The 23571-nt window shown below is 43.7% G+C and overlaps 2 protein-coding genes and 1 long non-coding RNA gene across 6 annotated transcripts in view; 1 reads left to right on the top strand and 2 right to left on the bottom strand.

The window, feature by feature from the left end:
- Positions 1–119: 119 nt before the first annotated feature.
- LOC105043471 (uncharacterized) lies at positions 120–5834 on the bottom strand. Its single transcript, XM_010921029.4, has 7 exons — positions 5453–5834; positions 5094–5306; positions 4929–5008; positions 985–1060; positions 783–911; positions 541–700; positions 120–395 (listed from the first exon to the last, which is right to left on the bottom strand). Exons 1-6 carry the CDS (start codon positions 5600–5602, stop codon positions 563–565), a joined length of 786 nt encoding a protein of 261 aa, XP_010919331.1. The 5' UTR covers positions 5603–5834; the 3' UTR covers positions 120–395; positions 541–562.
- LOC140857197 (uncharacterized) lies at positions 5748–6554 on the top strand. Its single transcript, XR_012140721.1, has 2 exons — positions 5748–5876; positions 6057–6554. It is a non-coding gene; the product is annotated as an uncharacterized lncRNA (long non-coding RNA).
- A 525-nt stretch (positions 6555–7079) lies between these two features.
- Positions 7080–23571, bottom strand: part of LOC105043472 (uncharacterized) — a 50485-nt gene continuing 33993 nt past the window's right edge. For 2 of the 4 annotated variants that reach the window (XM_010921031.4, XM_073255799.1), the window contains 6 exons: positions 12004–12105; positions 11838–11889; positions 11708–11760; positions 10453–10517; positions 9905–9956; positions 8123–8788 (listed from right to left, as the gene is read on the bottom strand). In XM_010921031.4, coding sequence (XP_010919333.1) covers positions 8711–8788; positions 9905–9956; positions 10453–10517; positions 11708–11760; positions 11838–11889; positions 12004–12105 — 402 coding nt within the window. In that variant the 3' untranslated portion in view covers positions 8123–8710. Of the gene's footprint in view, positions 7996–8122; positions 8789–8840; positions 9153–9904; positions 9957–10452; positions 10518–11707; positions 11761–11837; positions 11890–12003; positions 12106–23571 lie in introns of those variants that run through there. The other 2 variants (XM_010921032.3, XM_010921033.3) reach the window with 2 other exon arrangements.

Raw genomic sequence — 23571 nt, 5'->3', positions numbered from 1 at the left:
AAAATGCAGCCTAGTAAATTGACAAAGACATGATTAAACCATCAATATTCAATTTCTAATATTTATAATAAAATATCGTGGCATGAAGAAATTGTTACAATACGCATCAGTAATTCTCATCAAGAAAGCACCATGATTAGGTGATCCGGTGACAACTCACTTCTTTTTTACTTAAATATTTTCAAAATACAATGATATGTTATGTAGAAAAATTAGCTAATTCACACTCTACGGTGTCTCAAAAAGTTGAAATAACAAAGCATGATTCAGTCCAACTCTTAACAACTTAAGGGCAAGGGCCAAGCCAAACACGAATCGAAACCAAAATAAGTCAAATCTGATCCTTTCAAACTCTTGACCCACTGGAGTCCTCCACAGCTGCAGGGTTCTACGGTCTGCGCAAATTTGTGAAGTTTTATGCAATGGCTATTAGCAACTCAAAACATAAAGTAAACAGATTGAAATTTATAGTCTGCAAGCTCCAAATCCTCCACCATTAGCTATCAATACAAACAAAAAGCATATAAAATATCTCATTACCTCCTGCTAAACTAATCTGAATTCATTCCTTTGCATCTACATCAGAGTTTTCCTTCAGGTGTTCTAGATCATCAATTGGTTTTCTTGTGATTCCCGAATCCCAAGTTTTCTCTCTTGAATCATGTGTAGAAGGCAGCTCAATGCCCCTCTCGCTCCTTCCCTGAAGCAGGTAAAGGTAAAAACAAACTTGGGTATCCATATGTACTAATGCATAAATATTCATTAAATTTTAAAGACTTAACCTTTTTAGGGGTTTCTCGGTAACTTTGAACCCCGGTATCTTTCTTCCTGATCATCGAGGAAAATAACTTCAGAGCTTGATCAAAAAATTGGATGCCTTCGAGATCACCATTCCTAATACTTGCTTCTAGCTGCCAACAAGTATAAAGTATGAAGAAGAATCAAAGCTTAAGACCTGTCGGCAGAACATACTTTCTAACTCACCTGAATGTGAACAATGCAGACAACTATGCTAGCAATGGGCAACCAGCTTTCTTCTGGTGATAGTGACAAATTTGTCCTGAAAAACAAAATTAAACAGTTTAATAAGCAGAGGCAGGCCTTTAGTACTCATGAAAAGCAAGTTCTCGGAGACCTAGATTTTTCCAGATAGTAGCAAGAAGTATCATAGCAAATCATATCATAATTTACTCATTAAGTCCCCCTAGGGAATACAGGTAGTTGAGCATCTCTGAGCAATTAGAATTTTCTCCTGTTACATGATTCATGCATATTTAAATGATCTGCCAAATCAACTACCATTATCAGAAAGCACCTGCATCTAAATCCATTTATGCTTGAAGGGACAAGATTGCCTCTTGTATTGTGGCTTTGACGAACAACATGGACCCGATGGTGGCTATCAGTTCCAGGTAACTCCACGTGAGAGAGAGAACGAAAGCAACTAATCTTCCCTCCTTAAAAAAAATTTAAAATATGTATATCTAGGACAAACAAAGGGGAATAAATAAGACCTCGTATCATCTATAGGGTGGTGAGCTTTATGGCTCCTTTTCAATTGGTTCCTATTCCATGTCTTATTTCAGAATGGCAGGTGTCTTCACAATCCATTCACCACCCCCTCCAAAGTTCCTCCTTTGCTCAATGTTGCACAAGGTACAATCATCTAGAAAGCTATCCCCTCACTTTATCCACATATATACGAAAACCTGATTAGTACACACCTATCTTTGCCTCAAGAATCAAAAGCCTTCCTCACTGGAATTGTGTATATATTACATGGCACAGGTCCAAGCCATATTGCATGTTTTCCCACAACTTATCCAATACTAGTGCCGCTGCTAGACTTCCATGATGTGCTCATTTCTGGTTACTCCCTCATAGTTTTACCCCATCATCCATCTTAACATTCTTCTCCACTATGACTTCTTTTCATGCATCATTATGAGTGACATAAAATAAAAAGCTAAAAACTACTCACTTCATAGATCTGAGAGGAACATACAGGATCTAGCAAAGAAAAGAATGGAAGAATAACAAGTATATCTCACAAAACAAATTTCATTATGGTGTACGGGGTAGCATTTGCATAACATGTCTTTAAACCCTTTAGGCTTTCAAATGGTAATGAGATGAAAACAACAGGCTACCTGAATGATTATCAAGAAAATATGAAAAATAAAGCATCACTTATGAGACATAACAAAAGAAATATCTTCTAGCCTGGAAGATCACATGATGGAGGTAACAAGATTCAAACTATGGGCTGCCTATATGAGTCCGGAGAAAGTACGAAAAATGAAGCTTTGCTCATGATCTATAACAAGAGGAAGTGTCTTCTAGCCACGAAGATCACATGATGGGATATTAAGCTTAACATCACATTCATGAGGAGCTTTCTAGTTACTACTGCAAGTTATCGTCTCAACAAAGAAGGTACCAAGAACAATGCTACCTTTACAGATGAAGCAATTAGTTGCCTTGCAAAATTTATCTAATGATCAAAACAAGTTAATGAATCAAACACAACTCTGTCAACCTGCAAGTCAACTACCAGGAAGGGAGATCTCCATCAGACATAAATCCATGGGTAAACTTAGTCTAGGCAAGTCTTATGTTTCCAAGACCTAGCTTAGTGCCTCAATTTATCTATTAGCCACCTAGTTGAAACTTTGTATGTTCTACTGTAACTCTATGGTAGAACGCACATGGGACTGATCCATGTGGTGACAAGGCATGGAGGCAAGTAAAATTTAACTTATAAATGTCAGTATGTGAAAAGAACAGAAGTTCACATCTGCTGATACTTGGTTAGAGTTGTGAAACATCTAGGCTCACAAGCCATATATGATTTCTTCCCCCTTCCAAATACACATAGCGGGCTAGACTAGAATGAAATAGATCGACCTAATTTCCATCAAGTTCAATGCAAAAATTAAAGAGAAATACCTTGTCAAGGACTGCTAACAATGCTGACATACAATAAAGCGCTAAGGGTCTGTTTGGATGTCGATACAAAACATTCCTAGAATTTTTCCATTTGAGGTTGGCAATGGGAATGAGATAACGATGGAAGGGAAGAATCCTTTCTGTTAAAGGAACTTGAGATTGAAAGAATCCAAAAATATTGGGATTAGAAAATCACCTCCAGTGCCAAATCGGGTTTCCTATTTTCCCTGGATTGCGGTCTCAATTGGAGGCCACCAGGTTGTTGTTTCTTTCCAGAAATCCTTCTCTTCCTTCGCCGACTTTCCCTTTTGCTTCACCAGAGGCTAGTTTATCCTAGGGTAATTTACACTTTGCATCCAAACAGGCCTTGAGTGGTTAGCAGATGTTCCTATTAAGTCCACTGGCAATTTTAACCAGAGAAGGAAGGATCATTCCTAGAGATGGATTGACAAATGATAAAGTTCAAATGGTATGTGGTGATATCTTCAAACCATGTTTGACTTGAAGAGTTATAACTAGCATGATGCTATTGCACCATCCTTCAAGACAGATATTAAGAAAGGAGACAACCAAGATAGAGCTATCCATTAAAATTTGAGAAGAAAAGCTGCATTTAATGACCTACATACAAGAGAAGATGTAAACTGAAAATGTTAAATATGATGATTAAGATGTCTTACTTCAAAACGTCCCTTCAATTTCTTCACCTATACAGGTTTCAGTTTAAAGTGTGTGTCATGTAGAAAAACTATATTTACTAACTAATGCATAATTGGGCAACTCCATTACCTTCTTCTTCCATATTCTTAAGATCTCATGCAGTATTCAGATAGTATACAAAGCTTAGGTTTCAACACCCTTTAATTCTTAGGTCACAGTAAGACCGAATGACATTTGTGGATGAACTTGATTGATTACCTCATTGTTCAATTTTTATTTTTTGTTACAAAGTGAATTAGACATTTTGTTCCCTACCACAATTAACCTTTGATATTTGGATGGATTTAATATTCAACAATCACAAATGTATCTTAATTGAATTAAAATAATCTGGCAATAGAAGTGGTAACTTATATAGACACACCTTGGGCACCAGGTGTGGGTTAGGGTGGAAACTGGTTGCAATACTCCCTCAAGTTTTGATGGAACATACTTGCTCCTTAGAGAAAATGCCAAATAAATGGGACAAAGCTTTGTTTACTTCATTTATATGTTGCAATCCAAACAATCAATTTGCCATACTGATCGCATACTTGGACTTTTTAACAAACTTTTCAGCATCAACATGATCAGATCAATCAAAATTTACACAATAAAAGTTGCAAGGCCCAAAAAGTCAGATAAGAACAAATAACCACATGACCAAATGGGAGATTGGCATCAACTTACACCTTGATAAATCAGCAGCTGACAGTTTTTCTTTTAATGGTATTTACTACTAAAAAATTCAAGAAATAAAATACTTAATCCAAAAAAAGTTAGCTTAAAAATGATATAAACTCTAATGACACATCCAAGTGACTAACTGCATCATCCATGGAACAAGCATAACAAGAATAACCGCCCATGAAAAAATAACCCTTTCCTGAATGGAGATGGTCAGCATCAGCTAGCTGTTGGATACTAACAATTCTCAGGCTAATATTGCCAGATAATTATTTCCTTGCATAGCTCATGAAGCAAGTCTGACATTTAACATCCTCGAGCAACAAAATAGGACACCTTGATTCACATGTTAAGTAAAAAAAATGGGCTCAGACAAATGCTTCCATCTACATAAATCAAAAGGTATCATACAGTCCATTCTCAAAACAAAATGAGCATTTAAACTTATGAAGATAAGCAACTGTATAGGAGCTCAGCACACACAACCTTCTCATATACTGTCATCTAGAAGTTGTGGACAACAATAATCATGAAATATCCACCATTCAATCCAATAAAGTTCGTATTTTTAAAAGTTACGGAAGAGCACAAACCTCAAGTATGGAGCCAAGTACACAATTGAGTACACCAGATATCGCTGTCTACCACTATCAAGCCACGCAAACACCCAACTCTGCCCCAAAAAAAAACCAGCAGCCTACATTAACACCTTAGGTAAATGGGGAAAACAAGAAAATAGTGGACAAAGGACCGCTCACCAGCCAATTGAAGTAAGGGATGAAGCTAATGATCCCCATCACGGCGAACCTCGCATCAGTCGAATCAATCGCCCCACCGCCATCCTCATCGTCGGCGCTGCCAGACGGGATCGGAAAGACGAGCGAATTGAGGACGCAGGCGCCAATCGCAACTGCAAAAGGGGCGTCGTGGGAAAGCTCTGCCCGGCACACGCCCCTCACTCTCCTACCTCCCTGCACCCATCAAAACTCGAGCACCCTTGACCCAATTAGATAGCAAAAGGAGCCAGAAGGAAACAAACAAGAACCAGAGAGAGATAGAGAGCTTGAAGGGGGGGGGGGGGGGGGGGGGAGAGAGAGAGAGAACTCTGACGGAGCACCTGGTTTCCATTCTTCACCAATTGCCTCCTAATCTCCTTCATCTTCCAGCCCAACGCCGTGGGGAATGGCGATAGGCCGCGAGATCGGAAGAGAAGAGGGGAGGAGAAGAAAGAAGCTGGTGGAGAGGAATAGGCAGCGGAGACGAACATCTCGCGGCGAAGGAAGAGGAGAAGAGGAGAAGGGAAGGGAGGTGGAGAAAGGGAACAAGGAAAAGACCAGAGAGGAAGGGGTTTTCATGGAGAGAGAGAGTGATTCGGAGTGTGAGCTCGTTGCTCTCCGGGTTTTTCGTTGGTTGGGCGGGCGGCGGGCCGACCGAGTGGAGAACGAGGGATGCCGCCGGGTCGAATCGCAACGCACACGTTTCCCTGGTGGCGCAGTGCTAGGCTCCGGTCCGGAACAAGCAGGTCGCTCTGTCTCGATATGGTAAGATTGACTTGGAATGAAAGTTAAAAAATTTATTTTAGAAAAAAATCCTTTGATCTCTTAAAGTTCTCACGCTTTTTTATGGCCCCCTCTTGTTCAAAAATTTGCAATCAAGATTCTCAACTTCCTTTTTTCTTTCTTTCTTTCTTTCTTTCTTTCTTTTTTATGATGGCGATGCAGATAGAACATTGGTACAGCGCCTTGACACCACTAACAGTCGGCATCGAAAGGCCAAAATGACAGTCTCTCCCCTAAAGAGGTTTAGGACAAGTTATTTGGAAATCAAGTTTGGGTTAAAAACTAAAAATAACCCTTGTCTCTCCCTCCGTTTGTCCTCATCCAACCAAAATCCATCAAGACGGAGCAGAATCTCCCATAGTCAATGGAGAAATAAAATCCGGAGAGCATCCGTAGGTCATTCCTCCGTTGTATCCTTGTCATCTGGTCCTGCCAATAAAAGGCACGCTAGCACAATCGCTTGAAATCCAAGCAATGTGACTTTTCCCCTTCATTGTTGATAAATGAAGTAGCGTCTATGACATTGCTATTGCTAAAGGATTCACTTGGACTAAAACCAGAATGTAGTTATCTTAATCATGCATGGTATCACATTTGGTTGATGATTGAATAGAAATTGAAATGGATTGGAATGAAAAACGAAATAGTTCTATCCCCCAATATATTTGATTTATAACTAAACTCGAAATTGAAATTAGAATGAAATTTAGATCTTAAAAGATGGTAAATATTGGATTTTGAGGAATTTGGACATTCTCATTTCCCTAATAATCGAGATAGAAATGAAATTCTCTCGAATCAAATGGATGGAATAAAAGTCGCTCATTCTCGTTCCTAAGTCAACACCTCCCAACCAACAACATACCCAGCTAATAATGCCTGAAATATTTAGTCCACAAACAATTTGGGGTTGATTGAGATATATTTTTAGAGGATGTTTGATTCAGGATCAGAATCAAAATCAGAATTAGAATCAAAATGAATTGAAATTCAAATTAGAAAGACCATATCCCATGAAGTATGTGGTTTGTGATCCAAATCTGAATCAGAATAAAAATTTGAATTCTTAAGAAAGAGTACAATTGAGTTTTAAATGAACTGAATCATTCCCATTCTATCTCGAAATCAGAATAGAATTCTTTCCAACCAAATAATTGGAATGAAAATCACCCATTCCAATTTCAATTTCAGATCCCAACTCCCCCCAACCAATTTCTTACGGAAGCTTACAGCAGTAGCCCATCAGCTGACACTTAAAATGTTAGTCTATCAGCTGGAGCCAACAGTTCCAGTACAAATCACCTAAGTTTCTGATTTGGTCATGAATTAGTTTGACGGTGAATTAAGATATTGAATTCATGCATTGGCATGTTATCTTTCCCCCCATAAAACATTATTTGTATATGTTGAAGGGTCTGGCTCATGGAGTCTCAATCGTCCTGTCTCTAACTCCTAGTAAACAAGCTCCTCAGATTCTAATGAAGTGAGCATGCAATCTAATAGAAAATCCGTAACACATGTCCTCCACTAATTTTTGTTATTGCCTGCAGGTAACGTACAACCGTGCAGCACAGAGCGCAGTGACTTGAGAAGATCATTAACTTGCAGATAGAACCAGCATTTCCCTATCTGCTCAACTAGCTTATTAGAAGTCCCAAAACAACTTCTATGAACAAAATTATGGACGAACCCACCCTTGGTTTGCCAGGATCAATGCAACACTTGAGCAAACCATTGGATCTGCCATTTGGGGTCCTCAAAAGAGTGGATCATTTCACTTTTCAAGTCACATTGTATATTGATCATAAGAGCTGGCATATGATATACGTTGGCAGGTGCCCAATACCGGTATACACCATTACCGCAGGCATTTTGCCTCCGGTCATAGCTATCAGACGACCAAACTACTTCCTGGCAGGCTTCCTTTCGTTCCTGTCAGACATCCGCTGCATCTGAAAATAACTGAGAACGTCCTACTTGTTATCTGAGTTTCTCTAAATACATTTGTTGGCACTCTACTTTCTCTGTTGTAAGTGTTGTTTCAAATAAAAGTACATGAAGACTGACCCATCGATAGCACGGAGGACATGATGTGGAAGTCCTGTATGTCAGCATGAAAACATAGAGCATATTTACTGATACTATAGTCTATGGTTTAACTAGCAAGGCATAATATTGCAGTCAGGAACCATTATAGGGAGACAAACTGTACACATCAGAAAGGTGAATTGAAGTACAATGAGAATGAATGACTATGTAATTCATAGTTATGTTTTTGTTATACCCGATACATTAAACCTGCTAGCAAAAGCAGCTATCTGCTTGTTGAACCTAGCACTTCAAATTCTATTAATGATACACAATTATAAAGATACCAGGGAGAAAAGATTTGTGAATAAAAGTGAAAGCAAGAACCTCACAACAGACATGACCAAAATACAGTCTCAGGGATGGTGCAGTCAGTCGGCTACTACACCTCAAAAACTATAGTTACCAAAAATACAACAAATTCACAAAAAAGCGATAATTATAAAAGGTAATCACCAACTTGTTACTGCACAACACCATCTATTTAGGAACGGTCAATTCTCGCTGCTAGCTATAACAACTGAAATACATCTACAGGGCATCTGACAATTCAAGTCATATATCTTTGTGGAGCATGGCCCAGAAATTGATTCTTATCCCTCTTTAAACTAGATCTTTTTGGAGAAAGGCCTGACCAAATGAAGACGATGAAAAAGGTCCTTCAGCCAGGGAATCTATGGTTACTGGACCTTCATGGTACTGCATTCAAGAATCTTGAATTAAGAAAATCAGGTGTCCTCTATTTCTTCATTTCTTTTATCTTCTTCCTCTTGACGACAATAAACAGCATTTAGCTCTTGTTGTAACTGGAATTAGCGGACAAGTTTCAAAGTACCAGTAAGCATAGTTAATACAAAATTTCAAAGGCTTGAACATAAATTTCCAAGAAAGAGGTTCAATAAATCATATCTAAGGGATACATTTCAAACAAGTTGTTTTCTTAATATTTAAGCCAGCTGCTATGACAAAACTTCTGCAGTCTTATATATTCACAAATACTATAAAATAAGAATGGCCTGAGTTCCCATAAATACATCAGATCCGATCAGCCAAGTATGTTTTTTAATACAGGAATAACTAATAGCTTGATGAAGCTTAAGCTTAATCCTGCCGCTGAGACACCACTGATTATTTCACTTCCAGGACCAGAACAGCTAACCAGCTTGTAGACTATATAGCACAAACTCATAGTATTTAGCAAAATTAGTTTCAGAAAGAACATGGGTGGTTTGGTGATGGCACGTTTTAAGACATGCTACTTATATGAGATGGGGAGGGTGCTGGAGTTTTAATAATATTGGCCAAATAGTTAGTTGTGCATATATACACCATGCGCTTTTTTGCATGAGGGTTATAGTACATTGTTACTGGCTAGTGTTCCTTGTCTTGCTCTAGCTCTTGCTCTACAAGTTCCATGTGTTAAAAATAGCTTACCTATATATACTCAACAACCAAAGTAATGCTATTTGTGAGTTAGTGAATGAGGAATTAAGCTATTAATGGTACTAATACATACTGAGATTAGTTCATTCGTTGACTCATATTGGTTAATTATTTCCGGATCAACTCAATTCTATGTTTATGATTAAAACATGGACCAAAATAACAATTTGAGAGAATGATAGATGACAAGTATAGGCTGCAATAGTTGCAGAGTTTGATTACAGGTTTCCAGAAGCATATTGAGACAAATTTTTGTAGGTTCCCCAACATAGATGGCCAGTCATGCAAATCCCAAGGATCAAAAGAATTGGCAAAACTCACCGAAAAAGTTTCTTAAAGTATTTAATGTGAAACATTTCAAAGTATCATCGAATAATGAACAATGAGAAAAAAGACAGTTAAATAGAAGATCAGTTGAATGGGTAATTTCTCATTGTCAAAGAAAAAAAAATTAGAGGAAATCCAACTCTGCAGCTCACCTGAATATGTTTGAGCTTTGCTGCAGTTAGTTCATCGGTTAGATTAATCATCCTGCACAAACAAATGAGCAATGTATACTTCTTGAGAGAACAATCGCTGATTGCCACAACTTAGTTATTGGAAGCAAGTCCAGTGCAGGTATGGGGAAGTAGGCCTCTTAAAAAAATTAATAAGAAAACAACTAGGAAGTGGGTGCACCACTCTCAATGGAAGCTTTCTGCTACTAAGTGCTAGAATATATTATGAATACGCAATTGCATCATTCCATTTTACATGAAAACACACAACATGCTTGCAATATTCTTGGATATAAAGATGACAAATCAACAACTCCCATGCATTTTGCTTCCAAAAGTAAGAAAAAGTGCATAGATTTCTTAGACATTTAATGCTATGCCACATAATCTACTTAGTCAAACATTTAATGTTATCTGTGCCTCTGAACTTGGGTGGTCATTGTATGACCGTATGGACATCTGTTCTATGCCTCTATATCCTCATATATTTTTTACCAGAATATGACTTTTTAAAGGTGATGCCGACCTACCTGGTTTGTAGCTCTGAAATTTTAATAAGCAATAGACGCTCTCTTTCAGTAGGTGCTGCTTCAGCCTGTCCAAAAAAGTCAAAGACAACCCCTTTTTTTGAAGATTTCTCACATAGCCATGTAATAAGCAGTGGAGCAGCTATGCTAGTATGGAACATACACTACATATATGTGCAACATATAGACAACTTAGATTTACTTCAGATCCCTCTGAGGTATATAAAGAAGAGCTGTATTTAGTTAAACTACTGTAAAATACCAAATAAATCATAAACACTGCAAGCACTTGCACATGCAACAAAAAACAAATATACATACAAGAATTCATGCATGCATAAAAACAAACATATACACCTAAGTACATATAGAATATCCAGAAGTGGTAAGAGTTTATATGATTCCAACAACATTAACGAAAAAAGGAATACAAGGGAGGATAGCTGTTATAGATTCGTACATTGCATCATTAGCACTCATGGGTCTTAAATCTTGCACTAAAAAGTTTCTGTATCATCTTTATTATTTTTTTACATATCCACTACAATCTGCTAATGTGGTGACCAAGAATGACAAGCCCTTGGTAACATGTAAGGCCCCATTTTTATCTCTGCTTTTAGGAGAATCAATACTTAAACAAAAATGTGATTATTAGCATTTGGTTGGGTTTTTTGGGCTTAAAAACAGAATGCCACAACCAAATAAGAAACTGAGCTAGGAATGTAAGATTGAAGGACGTATCACAATTTATCCATCTACAATGTTTTTCTTCACAGAAATAGATAATTACATTATCTAATTAACAATGACTTGCTATTTATCAAGCTGATTCGCATAGTGGATGAGAAGTCCAAGTAAAGCTTCCATGTTTTGCATGTGATCAAGAAAAGTGACTAAAAAATATTCTTATCAAGTCCAAATGAAGATGGTTTAGTCTGAAAATACAAGATCCAAATAGTGGAGCCAAGTATAAATCATGGCAGACCAAGACAAAACCAGACATACTTTGAACCTCAAGTGGAACTTAATCCTCGCTCAGAATTTCTTCCACTAGTTGCTAGCTAGGTTAAAGCTAGATTATGATAATTGTTTATGTGATCAGTACCTGCTTTAAAACACAAATTGAACTATTTTTGAAATCAAACAGAAAAAAATAGGCTACACCAATCACTAGCAATGGAAAATATTTAGGTTGTGAATCTTATTGGAATGTGGCCAGAATGCACCTGGAATAAGTCTAGATCAATACTATACTTACCAACATATCATTCTCCAAATTGCGGACTTGGGAAGGCACTCCAGTATGAATAGCTGAAAAGGAATAAGTATGATTTATTGCAGATTTCCACATATACTGCAATATTATAGTAGGAAAATCTTTTACTCACCATCAACTGCATCGTTCTGTTGCAAGCTATTTAAGAGATTCATGATGAGATCCTGAAATTCAACAAACAAAGTATAAGCACCATGACCATTCCATGATAGAATAGTGATTTCAAGCAAATATTCAAATTTGAATCAGTAAAGTTCAAAGAAATCATCCTGATTTACTTGTTGAAATGAAGTCTGCTGAACAAGATTCTGAAGGTGAGGCATAAGAATAGATGCAGGTATTAAACTGTTGCTGACTTCCTTGGGCTGTTGATTGACAGGCTGTTATAACAACAGAAGGAACATTAATACCTTAAATCACATGGCATGCACAGACACAAACACAGAGAGACACAGGGGGAGGGGGGGGAGAGAGAAAGTGTTCTAAAGAATATTGCCTATGATTAAACCACAGATATTTGGAAAAAAAATATCTGAACCACAGCTGCATGATAAATGTGCTAAAGCAGCAATACTGAACAGATTAGTTCAGCATAATAGCTTAAAATGTAAAACAGCAAAGAATTCAGCATTATTTTTCCTGTGTATTTAAGGATTCCTGAAACTTCATTGCCCCTAAGCTAGGAGAAGAAACAAACAATGGTATGCACTAAAAACTTCTTGAGTTTTATCCTTGAAAAAAAATTCAGATTTTAGGTTTCAGGCCAGGAAACAGAGGAAAGATAAGTATGTAGGAATCGTAATATATCTTTTTAGGTTATCCTTAACATAAGCTGATGCTTACATGAATCTCACTAACATTGAAATGAGTTTAAAATAGTCCAATGTATATGATAAAGTCGTCAAGTCAGCTGCAAATGGGCCTTCAAAAACAACTGTCAACCACAGCTACAGTGAGATATCATGATATTCAACTTCAGCTAGTGTCTTAGATGGACCTCATTGATGTTAAAGTTGAAAATAGTCCAACATTTATGACTGAACTGCCAACATAGTTATAAGCAGGCCCTTTCAAGTCAATTCCAGCCACAATCAATATTATGATGTTCAACTTCGGCTGATGCCTTGGATGGACCTCATCAACACTGGAGTCGAAAGTAGTCCGATTTTAGTAACAAAGCCATCTAGCCAGCCATATGTAGGCCTTTCAAGTCAAATACTTGGCTACAACAAATATTACCATGTTTCACACTGTTGTCAAATGAAAATGAAATGAAGTAGAATATTTCAGTTCTTCTGATGCGATATGGGACATATAAAATCAAATCAAGTCTGTTGAATGAATCATACAATAAATCCTTAGGGCATATACTGCCATCTTGGATCACATTTACTAATCTAAACTCAGGAAGTCAAGATTCAGATAGTTCATGGCATGTGGAAGTTCATTTTCCTGGCTATTATGGCTTAAATCAAAATATCCTACATGCAAGTTCTTTAAAAAAGCCAAGCAGACCAACTTTTGTGGATTAGAGTTGCATGCTAAAACCAGTGAGAATCTGGAATTACATTACTTATACGTATACTGTACATTATAGAGGTTGCATAGCTAATTATCTTGTCAAATAATTTTGGCACCTGCAGCAAATACTACACTAAGTGGAAGATTTCAAATGAAATTTACAACTCATCATGACAGCATATTATGGTGAATGGAACTTCACAAAAAATAACATATGAAGTGAAGCCAAAAAGTTGTCTGGAAATCAATCCAATGGAAATACCTGCAAAAACTTAGAAGGTTGGACCCTGATTACTATTTGCAAGTTCAATGTGAAATCAGATTACACTGTTAGAAAACAAGAGATAACTTAGGCAAAATTTGTACTGTAGAACACCCTGTCTTTGTGCAAAGCACAATCAGTCAGCAAGCAGTCCTAGGCAATTTTCCACTCAAAACTAAAAACATGAAAGAGAGGAATAAGGATCACAACCAAGCAGGTATTTAGAAATCAGATCTTTTCATGTAAGAACCTGACAACAGGAAGCAACACTTGAAGAAGGAGATCTATGTATGGCTACATTCTTTCCATATACTGAAAGAACCAACATCCACTCTGAGTTGTCTATGCGATGAAATCAATTCTCAGACTTCAGATATGAAAAACAGCTTCTATCAGTTCAAGATAGGATGGAGGATCTCCTGAAAGTTTCTAGAATATAGAGGTACTAGATGTGGAGCTTGTTTTCTTGGTCAGAGGTATCTTAGAACTTTAATTATATTTCTTTATTATATCATAGGATCAGGTATGAGCCTAGTTCAATCCCAAACTTATTGACAAGAAAAAATCAGTGGCATTTACAGTAGGCAACTCCACAAATGAGGTAACCTACAACTCTACACAAAAAACTGTAGACAAGAATTGAGGTGCAGGCCATGCTGATCTGTGCCAGCACCTGCATGTGTACCAAGAAGACACCCAACCAGCACCCCTGAAGGCATATTATACCAAGTCGAACCGCTAGGCACCAAGCAATACTAACTGGTGTCCAACCAATGCCTGTCAGTACCACTCAATACCGAGCTGTAAGGTATGGTGTTTGAACCCTTCCTTTTGTTCCTCTCTCTCTCTCTCTCTTTTCCTCTTCTTCTCATATTCTAGCTTAGCACCATCATTGCCAGTCCCAAGATCACATGAGAAATGTGGACAGTTGACATTAAATTGATCGCTGGCCGCAAAAATGTCAAAAATCTTGAAATAGATTCAAATTTGATTCACATGTTCAATACTAGAGTGTCCACATTCTACGCTACATGCCATAACCTAAGCTGACTGTAGTGAGAAGTAGGCAAGGGTTGGCTAGATCGTTGCTCGTAAGCAATGTGCTATAGTGTAATCCAATTATGGTGACAAATAAGCAAGGGTAAGCAACGTGCTACAATATAACCCAGTTGTGGTGAAAACAAGCAAGGGTTATTCAAGAATAGGGAGTCCTCTATTCTAGTAATCAAGGTTTTAAACTCCATGGGACGAAGTTGTCCTGATTTTCTTATGAAACGGCACGCACCGCCGTCCCACTCTGTTTCGACACTTAGGACAGAGGATGCCCCAAAACGTCCTGATCAAGATGCTAAGGTCTTGTCCCGACACTTGGCACTCTATTCCGATGTCCCACGAAATATCCCGCTGGGAATTGAATCCTTGCTAGTAATAACCTAGTACAATGATGGCTAGATAGAGTGGTAAGAAGAAAATAGAAATTACAACATGCAAAGAATGTAACTAGAAAAAAGAAGAAAACTAAAATTCACTCCTTGAAAGATCAGAATTTTAAATGGAAAAAATAGAGAACAAGTGGATAGATGACAATGTAGGAGAATGAATATTGTTTGCATCAAGAAACTCATCGGAGAGAGAGTAAATCTAAGGAGATTGGAACGGTATAAACCAAGGAATTCCATACCATATCAAGCCAAACTGACACACCCCATACCAAGCTGGACTAGTGAAAATCGAGACGGTTCAGTCGGGAAAAGCGGTATACCAGAGGGAGAGGGAAAGAGAGAAAGAAAGAGAGAAGAGGAAAGGAAGAGAAAGCAGATGCCGTCGAAGGCCGGCGGTGGTCCGCTGCGGCCGCCAAAAAGCCATAAAAGCCTCCGCAGCTCGACTGTCGCTCGATAGGAGTTTTAAACGAGCGAGAAAGAGGGAGAGAGGGGGAGAGAGATGTACAGGAGAGAGGTGTAGCTAGCGGAGGGGCCGTCGGAGTTTGCTGGATGGCCGTCGGGGCCATCAGGTAGTGAAAACTGCACAGACAGAGCCTCAACAGCAGAACAAGGGTGATAGCCCATGTTCTTTCATCATGTTTTTTTTTTAAACGACAGTCATGGCCATCAGGTAGTGAAAACTACACAGACAGAGCCTCGACCCCGAAACAAGGGTGACAGCCCGTGTTCTTTCATCGTTTTTTTTTAAATGGTAGTAAATAGTGAAGCCGACAATCGGTTTGTTAGCTTCACTTAAATAAAGCCAACAAACCAATTGCCGATTTCACATTTTTCTGAGTTTTTTTAAAAAAAAATCGTGAAACAGAGACATCACCCCTATTTCACACCTATGGCGCCACATGCGTGGAGTGCGCCATCCTGCGGCCATGGTGGCTAGCCGAAGGCTGTCCAACGACGTCCTCTCCCTCCTTTTCTTTCTTTCCCCCCTTTATTTTTCTCTTTTCCTCCTCTCGATTCGCTTCCTTTGTCTATGTCGATTCGCACCGGTCCAATCCAATACGGATCCATACCAATCCATACCACTGATTAGCTGGCATGGATTTCGATACTGAATCTGCGAGCTTTGGTATAAATCAAGGTCGGCGGAACCGATATCGATGGCCGGATCGACCGGCTGACGGTACGATATGAAACACCTCCGTTCCGTTCCGAACCGAGGCGAACTGACGAAGGAAAACACGGACGAACCGGGGAAGAAAAAGAGAGAAAGAAAGAAATAGAGAGACAGAGGGAGGAAGAAAATGAGGAAGGAGAATCCGTCGGAGGGGCCGCCATGGCCGTCGGACGGCGGAAAGGGCTCCCGTGGCTCCGCGCGGGGAACAGGGGCGATCCATCCCTGTTTCTCGGGGCTTTTTTTTAAAAAAGCCTTTTCAAAGTGAAGTCGGCATGGATTTTTTAAGTGAAACTGGCAAAACTCATGCCGACTTCACTTTGAAAAGATTTTTTTTTAAAAAAGCTTCGAAAAATAGGGGCGGATCACCCCTGTTCCCCGCACGGAGCCGTGGGAGCCCTTTCCGCAGCCCGACGGCCACGGCTGCCCTCCAGCGGCCCCTCCGGTGGATTCTCCTCCCTCTTTTTCTTCCTCCCTCTCTCGTTTTATCTCTCTTTTTCTTTTCCGACACCGGCATATGCCGTTTTGCATGCCGGAACTGTCTCGATTCTCCATCGAGATGGTTCGGCATGCCCCGTACCGGGCGGTTCGGCCCGATACGGCATTTCTTGGTATAAAATATTCCATGTGTTGGTGCAAAAATCCGCTTGCGCTGGAGAAGCTGGGGTCGAGGGAGTTGCAGTCGCCGTCGGGACCTGCAAAAGAAGTCTAAACCGGAGGTGGGGTTGCTCCGGCAAGACCCTCCGACGCTCAAGTCAGTTCTCTGCCTCAACAAGAATGGAGTGCTCGAACGGAAATTTTAGCAGAGTTTTTAGGTAAAGATGAGAGCTTATAGAATAATGTATCTGGGGTTCCCCTTTTATAGACGGAGGGGGCAACAAATTGATAGCGACGCCTGTAACCGTCTGGTAGTGGGCCGCCCAGAGTCAGGAGGAATTTATTGCGGAGGGTAGTGGAGTGGGATCGTGGCTATCGCCGTGGCTCGCCACGTGGAATCAGTTACGGGGAGTGGAGCGGCGTCCGCTGTCGTGACTCGTCAGGGAGTGGTGGAATCGCACAGGATCCGCCGCAGGGAGTGGAGTAAAATCGTGGCCGTTAATACGGCCTGTCAGGGAGTGATGGAGCTGCGTAGGGTCCGCCGCAGGGAGTAGAGCAGTGTTGTGGCCGTTACTGTGGCCCGCCAGGGGGTCCAGACTTGTCGGCCGAAGTTCGGTTGGAGTCGGTAGCGAGGTCCGGTACCCGTAGGAGTTTGGGCGAGGTCTTCCCGCAGTCGGAATAGAAGACGGAGTCTGACTTCCGTAGGAGTCCGGACGAAGTCTACTTGCAGTTGGGGTCATGGGCGGAGTCCGGCTCCCGTAGGAGTCCGGACGGAGTCTTCCTTAAAATCAAAGGCGAAGTCCGGCTCCCGTAGGAGTCCGGACAAGGCTTACTAGCAGTTGAAGTTGAGGACGGAGCCCGTCTCCCGTAGGAGTCCGGACGGAGTCTACTTGCGGTCGAAGTCGTGGGCGGAGTCCGGCTCCCGTAGGAGTCCGGACGAAGTCTGTCTGCAGCCGTTGGAGTCGAGGACGAAGCCCGGCTCCCGTAGGGATCCGGACGGAGTCTTCCTGCAATTAAAATCAAAGGCGAAGTCCGGCTCCCGTAGGAGTCCGGACAAGGCTTACTAGCAGTTGAAGTTGAGGACGGAGCCCGACTTCCGTAGGAGTCCGGACGGAGTCTACTTGCGGTCGAAGTCGTGGGCAGAGTCCGGCTCCCGTAGGAGTCCGAACGAAGTCCGTCTGCAGCCGTTGGAGTCGAGGACGGAGCCCGGCTCCCGTAGGGATCCGGGCGGAGTCTTCCTGCAATTAAAATCAAAGGCGAAGTCCAGCTCCCGTAGGAGTCCGGACAAGACTTACTAGCAGTTGAAGTTGAGGACGGAGCCCGGCTCCCGTAGGAGTTCGGGCGGAGTCTACTTGCGGTCGAAGTCGTGGGCGGAGTCCGACTCCCGTAGGAGTCCGGACGAAGTCCGTCTGCAGCCGTTGGAGTCGAGGACGAAGCCCGGCTCCCGTAGGAATCCGGACGGAGTCTTCCTGCAATTAAAATCAAAGGCGAAGTCCGACTCCCGTAGGAGTCCGGACAAGGCTTACTAGCAGTTGAAGTTGAGGACGAAGCCCGGCTCCCGTAGGAGTCCGAGTGGAGTCTACTTGCGGTCGAAGTCGTGGGCGGAGTCCGGCTCCCGTAGGAGTCCGGACGAAGTCCGTCTGCAGCCGTTGGAGTCGAGGACGGAGCCCGGCTCCCGTAGGAATCCGGGCGAAGTCTTCTTGCAATTAAAATCAAAGGCGAAGTCCGACTCCCGTAAGAGTCCGGACAAGGCTTACTAGCAGTTGAAGTTGAGGACGGAGCCCGGCTCTCGGAGTCCGGGCGGAGTCTACTTGCGGTCGAAGTCGTGGGCGGAGTCCGGCTCCCATAGGAGTCCGGACGAAGTCCGTCTGCAGCCGTTGGAGTCGAGGACGGAGCCCGGCTCCCGTAGGAATCCGGGCGGAGTGATGGGAGTTCACCAACGGCAGTCGAAAATCGGAAGAGACTTGCGAGGGTCAATTCCGCCAAGAACTTCAGTCGAGGGTATTTTATACCCAACACCAGTCCCCCTACTTCCGAGTTTGAATTTCGAATGAAACAAGTTCAGAGAGGTTGTCGCAGCCGAAGTTCCCTCCCTGACGTCCCGACGCAACCGCCCTCGGATATATCGGCATTTAATGCGTGCATGCCAGAGCCCTTTTTCCGATTAGGGTGATCCGAAGAGTCTTTTCGGAACTCCCACCGAGATGCGATCCCAAGCATCGCACCGTGGAAATTTGCGAACAGTCAATCCTCGATAGCGGCGAGTGGGACACGCGGGACACGTGGGAAGCACCGGTTGGTCTAGGGATACCCGCCACCATAATTGCGCTAAGATCTGCTGCCTATTTAAACCCCCTACCCTTCCTTCGGGGCTTTACTCCGCCTAAAAGACGGCACCTTTCTTTCGTCTGAGAGCCTAGCTACTCAGCCACTCCCTCGGTGCCTTTGCCAACTCTGAGCGTCCTCCGCGCCGATCTTTGCCGTCTCTCTGCCATCCTCAGCCCCCCGATTCCTCTTTAAGGAGCTTCCCCGCCAGGTCCTCCACCCCAGAGGCCATCCTCAAGAGGATGCCAAGGGCTTGGAGGAAGGCAAGAAGGAGAACAGCGGTCTGCGAGTTCTCCGGTCATCGAGCGGCCGCTGAAGGTCCCCGTCGCTTCAAAGGGGGTTTGAGGAAGAATTCCTTCAACAACAGGGATTTAATGACGGGGACCGCCGGTAAAGGCGTTCTGCCTGAGAATTTCGGAGTAGCAAGACGGGGGTGACACCGGTCAGGAGGGCAGAGCCGTCGTCGCAAGCTGTGGCGGGATCCTTGATGTCGTCGGGGCCGAGGGACCAAAAGCGGTCGGCGTCGACGATGGGGCAGTAAAACTTGTTGCGGGGACGGTGGAAGTAACGCATGCCGACCTTGCCGGAACACTTTGGATGGTGGTTGTCGCGGAGCGTTTGGTGATAGCGCATATCTCTGGGCCGCCGCTGCCTCCGGGGTGACTTCGGTTCTTCTTGAAACAGGTCTTCGTCGCCGCTGCCGTTGCCCTGACTGCCCCCTGGAATCTATCCCATCCTTTCCCCCCTGGGGTTGGGATTTCGGAGGTGGAGCGAAACAAGGCGGGGCGAGAGCCGATAGGTCTGCCACACGCGCTGGAAAATGCAGCTGAGAAGGACAGGAACAGGAAGAGAAGTTTGCAGCTTGAAGCGACCTCCGATGTATCCTTTCCAAGCCGTGTTTCGAGCCTTGTAATAATGTATTCTTTTCTGGCCCTCCAGGTCTTGTAACGTACATCTTGTTAGTTGAAAAATGAGAAGGAGATTTTGTTACCTCGTGAATTGTTGTCTGCCGAACTTCCTTCTCTTTCTCATCTTTTCTTCTTCTTTCTTCTCCCCTTTTCTTCTTTTTTTTTTTTTTTTTTGACGTCGTCCTTAGGTCATCGATGGCTCTTTTATTCGTGTTGAATTGTCGTTTGCCGAGCTCCTTTTCGGTTTTTGCGTCGCTCGAAGATACTCGATTGCCATCATATCGACCCATCCTTTCCGCCAGTGGCCGCAAACTCGCCTAGGGGCCATTCGGGCTTGGTGTCCCCCTCAGGGCTTGAGCTCGGAGGTCTGAGCTTCTGTCACCCCGAGGAAGTTGTCCTACCTTGGATTTGCGTAGAAAGCTTTCTTGAAAGCTGGGATTCCTGATGAGGGCCCCAATCCTTGCCGCGACAGGGTTCTCCGCACCTTGGACGCTGTTTGTTTTCCAATCGTCGCTGATGTGGCCCATCGCCTTCCTTTTTCTTTTTTGCATAGAATTTTTCCTCCACTCTCAGCGAGGCTACGGGAGTTCAGTTTCCGTAGGCGAAGTCGGGGCGAAGTTCGGCTCCCGTGGGAGTCCGGACGAAAATTACCAGCCGTTGAAGTTGGTAACGGAGCCCGGCTCCCGTAGGGGTCTGGGCGGAGTGGAGTCCTCCCTGTGATTGGAGTTGCGGACGGAGCCCGGCTCCCGTAGGAGTCTGGGCGGCATCTTCCTGCAATTAAAGGTGCAAAGTCCGGCTCCCGTAGGAGTCTGGACGGGGTTTATCATTAGTCGAAGTTGGCGACGGAGCCCGGCTCTCGTAAGAGTCCGGGCGGAACTTACCATCGATTGAAGTTGGTGACGGAGCCCGGCTCCCGTGGGAGTCCGGACGGAGTCCTCCTTGCGGTAGAAGTCGCGGACGGAGCCCGGCTCCCGTAGGAGTCCGGGCCTTCGATTTTGCTCAAGCTAGGGCGAGGTTTTTCTCCCGTCCTTAGCAGGACTGTGGGGGCGCATGTGGGCGTTGCAGGGCCTCTCCCCCCATCCGGTCTAAATGGAACCGGACCTTCGACTTTGCTTAAGTTAGGGCGAGGTTTTCCTCCTGTCCCTAACAGGACTGTGGGGGCGCATGTGGGCGTTGCAGGGCCTCTCCCCCCATCCGGTCTAAATGGAACCGGGCCTTCGACTTTGCCCAAGTTAGGGCGAGGTTTTCCTCCTATTCCTAACAGGGCTGTGGGGGTGCATGTGGGCGTTGCAGGGCCTCTCCCCCCATCCGGTCTAAATGGAACCGGGCCTTCGATTTGCTCAAGTTAGGACGAGGTTTTCCTCATGTCCCTAACAGGGCTGTGGGGGCGCATATGGGCGTTGCAGGGCCTCTCCCCCCATCCGGTCTAAATGGAATCGGGCCTTCGACTTTGCTCAAGTTAGGACGAGGTTTTCCTCCTGTCCCTAACAGGGCTGTGGGGGCGCATGTGGGCGTTGCAGGGCCTCTCCCCCCATCCGATCTAAATGAAATCGGGCCTTCGACTTTGCTCAAGTTAGGGCGAGGTTTTCCTCATGTCCCTAACAGGGCTGTGGGGGCGCATATGGGCGTTGCAGGGCCTCTCCCCTCATCCAGTCTAAATGGAACCGGGCCTTCGACTTTGCTCAAGTTAGGGCGAGGTTTTCCTCCTGTCCCTAACAGGGCTGTGGAGGCGCATATGGGCGTTGCAGGGCCTCTCCCCCCATCCGATCTAAATAGAACCGGACCTTCGACTTTGCTCAAGTTAGGGCGAGGTTTTCCTCCTGTCCCTAACAGAACTGTGGGGGCGCATATGGGCGTTGCAGGACCTCTCCCCCCATCCGGTCTAAATGGAACCGGGCCTTCGACTTTGTCGGGACGAGGTTTCCCTTTAGTTTCTGATACAGTTTGTTTGAATTGTCCAAAGACATACAGGTATGCAACTTTCGATTAAAATGAAGTTATTGGTAGTACATCCGTAAGTTTTTCGAGCTCCATGGTCGCGGGAGGTCGGCTCCTCCGAGTTCCTTAAGATAATAAGCTCCGGGCCGGACTACTTTGACTTCATACGGTCATTCCCAGTTTGGGGCGAGTTTCCCCCGATCCTGAGGTTGCGAGACAGCGGCTCGTCGAAGCACTAGATCTCCTGCTCTAAAAGTTTTGTTCTTGACCCGGGTGTTGTAATATCGAGCGACTTTCTGTCTGTAGGCTGCCATTCGAACCTGAGCTATCTCCCGTCTTTCTTCCAGCAGGTCGAGATTGGCTCTAAGACTTTGTGAATTTTGATGTTCGTCGAATGCCACGACTCGTGCCGACGAGAGTTTAAGCTCGATTGGGATGACGGCTTTCGTACCGAAGGCTAAAGCAAAGGGGGTCTCCCCCGTAGGTAGCCTCTGGATAGTTCGATATGCCCACAACACGTGATAAAGTTCGTCCGCCCAAGTTCCCTTCGCTTTTTCGAGCTTTGTCTTAATCCCCTGCAAAAGGATTCGATTAGTCACCTCAGCTTCGCCATTCGCCTGGGGATAGACTACTGATGTGAAGTTGTGGGAGATGTTCAGATCTTCACAGAATTCGGCGAATTTTGCTCCCGCGAATTGCCGTCCATTATCAGTGATTAGGGTTCTAGGCAGACCGAACCTACACACGATCGACTTCCAGACGAAATCTTGCACTTTTGCTTCTGTGATTTTCGCTAGTGGTTCGGCTTCAACCCATTTGGTGAAGTAGTCGATCGCTACAAGGAGGAACTTTCTTTGCCCAGACGCCAGAGGAAAGGGGCCGAGAATGTCCATCCCCCATTGTGCAAAAGGCCATGGGGCACTCAAGGGTATGAGCTCGGTGGCGGGCTGTCTCTGGACGTTGGCGTATCTCTGGCATCGATCACACTTTTTGACATATTCAATCGAATCATGATGCATTGTTGGCCAGTAATATCCCTGGCGGAGCAACTTGTGGGATAAAGATCTAGCTCCCAAATGGTTTCCGCAAATTCCTTCATGTACTTCCCACAAGGCGTAGTCAGCTTCCGAGGGCCAGAGACATTTTAAGAGGGGCAAGGAGTATGATCTCTTGTACAACTTGCCCTCATAAAAAATATATCGGGAGGCCTGATTTCGGAGCTTCCGAGCTTCTTTCGCATCCTGGGGGAGAACTCCATCTCTGAGATAGATTATCAGTGGATCGACCCAGCTGGGCTCGTGGTCAATCTCCATCACGCGCCGTGATTCTTCTGTACTCGGGTGCTTTAGAACTTCAAAGAGAACGCCTTGGGGCAATTCGGCCGAAGCCGACGTCGCCAGCTTGGAGAGAAGGTCAGCCCTGGTATTTTCCAACCTTGGAATCTGTCTAATGTTGAAGCTGCTAAAGGCGGGAGTGAGCTCCTTTACCTTCTCAAGGTATTTGGCCATATTGTCCTCCCGCGCTTCGTAACTCCCACTGACTTGTCCCACCACTAGTTGAGAGTCGCTGTGCACCCGGAGCTGACCTATTCCCAGCTCTTTGGCGATCCTTAGTCCTGCGATCAGAGCTTCGTATTCCGCTCCATTGTTTGTTGCGGGGAACTCAAAACGCAGAGCGTATTC

This window comes from Elaeis guineensis, chromosome 4 (assembly GCF_000442705.2).
Source record: "Elaeis guineensis isolate ETL-2024a chromosome 4, EG11, whole genome shotgun sequence".
NCBI lineage: Eukaryota > Viridiplantae > Streptophyta > Magnoliopsida > Arecales > Arecaceae > Elaeis > Elaeis guineensis.
The sequence above is the reverse complement of the archived record's forward strand: the minus strand, read 5'-3'. Positions and strand labels throughout refer to the sequence as shown.

Excerpts from the sequence above, each read along its gene's own strand:
- LOC105043471 (XM_010921029.4), bottom strand. The coding sequence starts at position 5,602 with ATGTTCGTCTCCGCTGCCTATTCCTCTCCACCAGCTTCTTTCTTCTCC. Across the intron at positions 5,307-5,452 it reads TGGTGAAGAATGGAAACCAG|GGAGGTAGGAGAGTGAGGGG; the intron begins GTGCTCCGTCAG and ends TGATGGGTGCAG. Across the intron at positions 1,061-4,928 it reads TACTTGGCTCCATACTTGAG|GACAAATTTGTCACTATCAC; the intron begins GTTTGTGCTCTT and ends TTTGTTTTTCAG.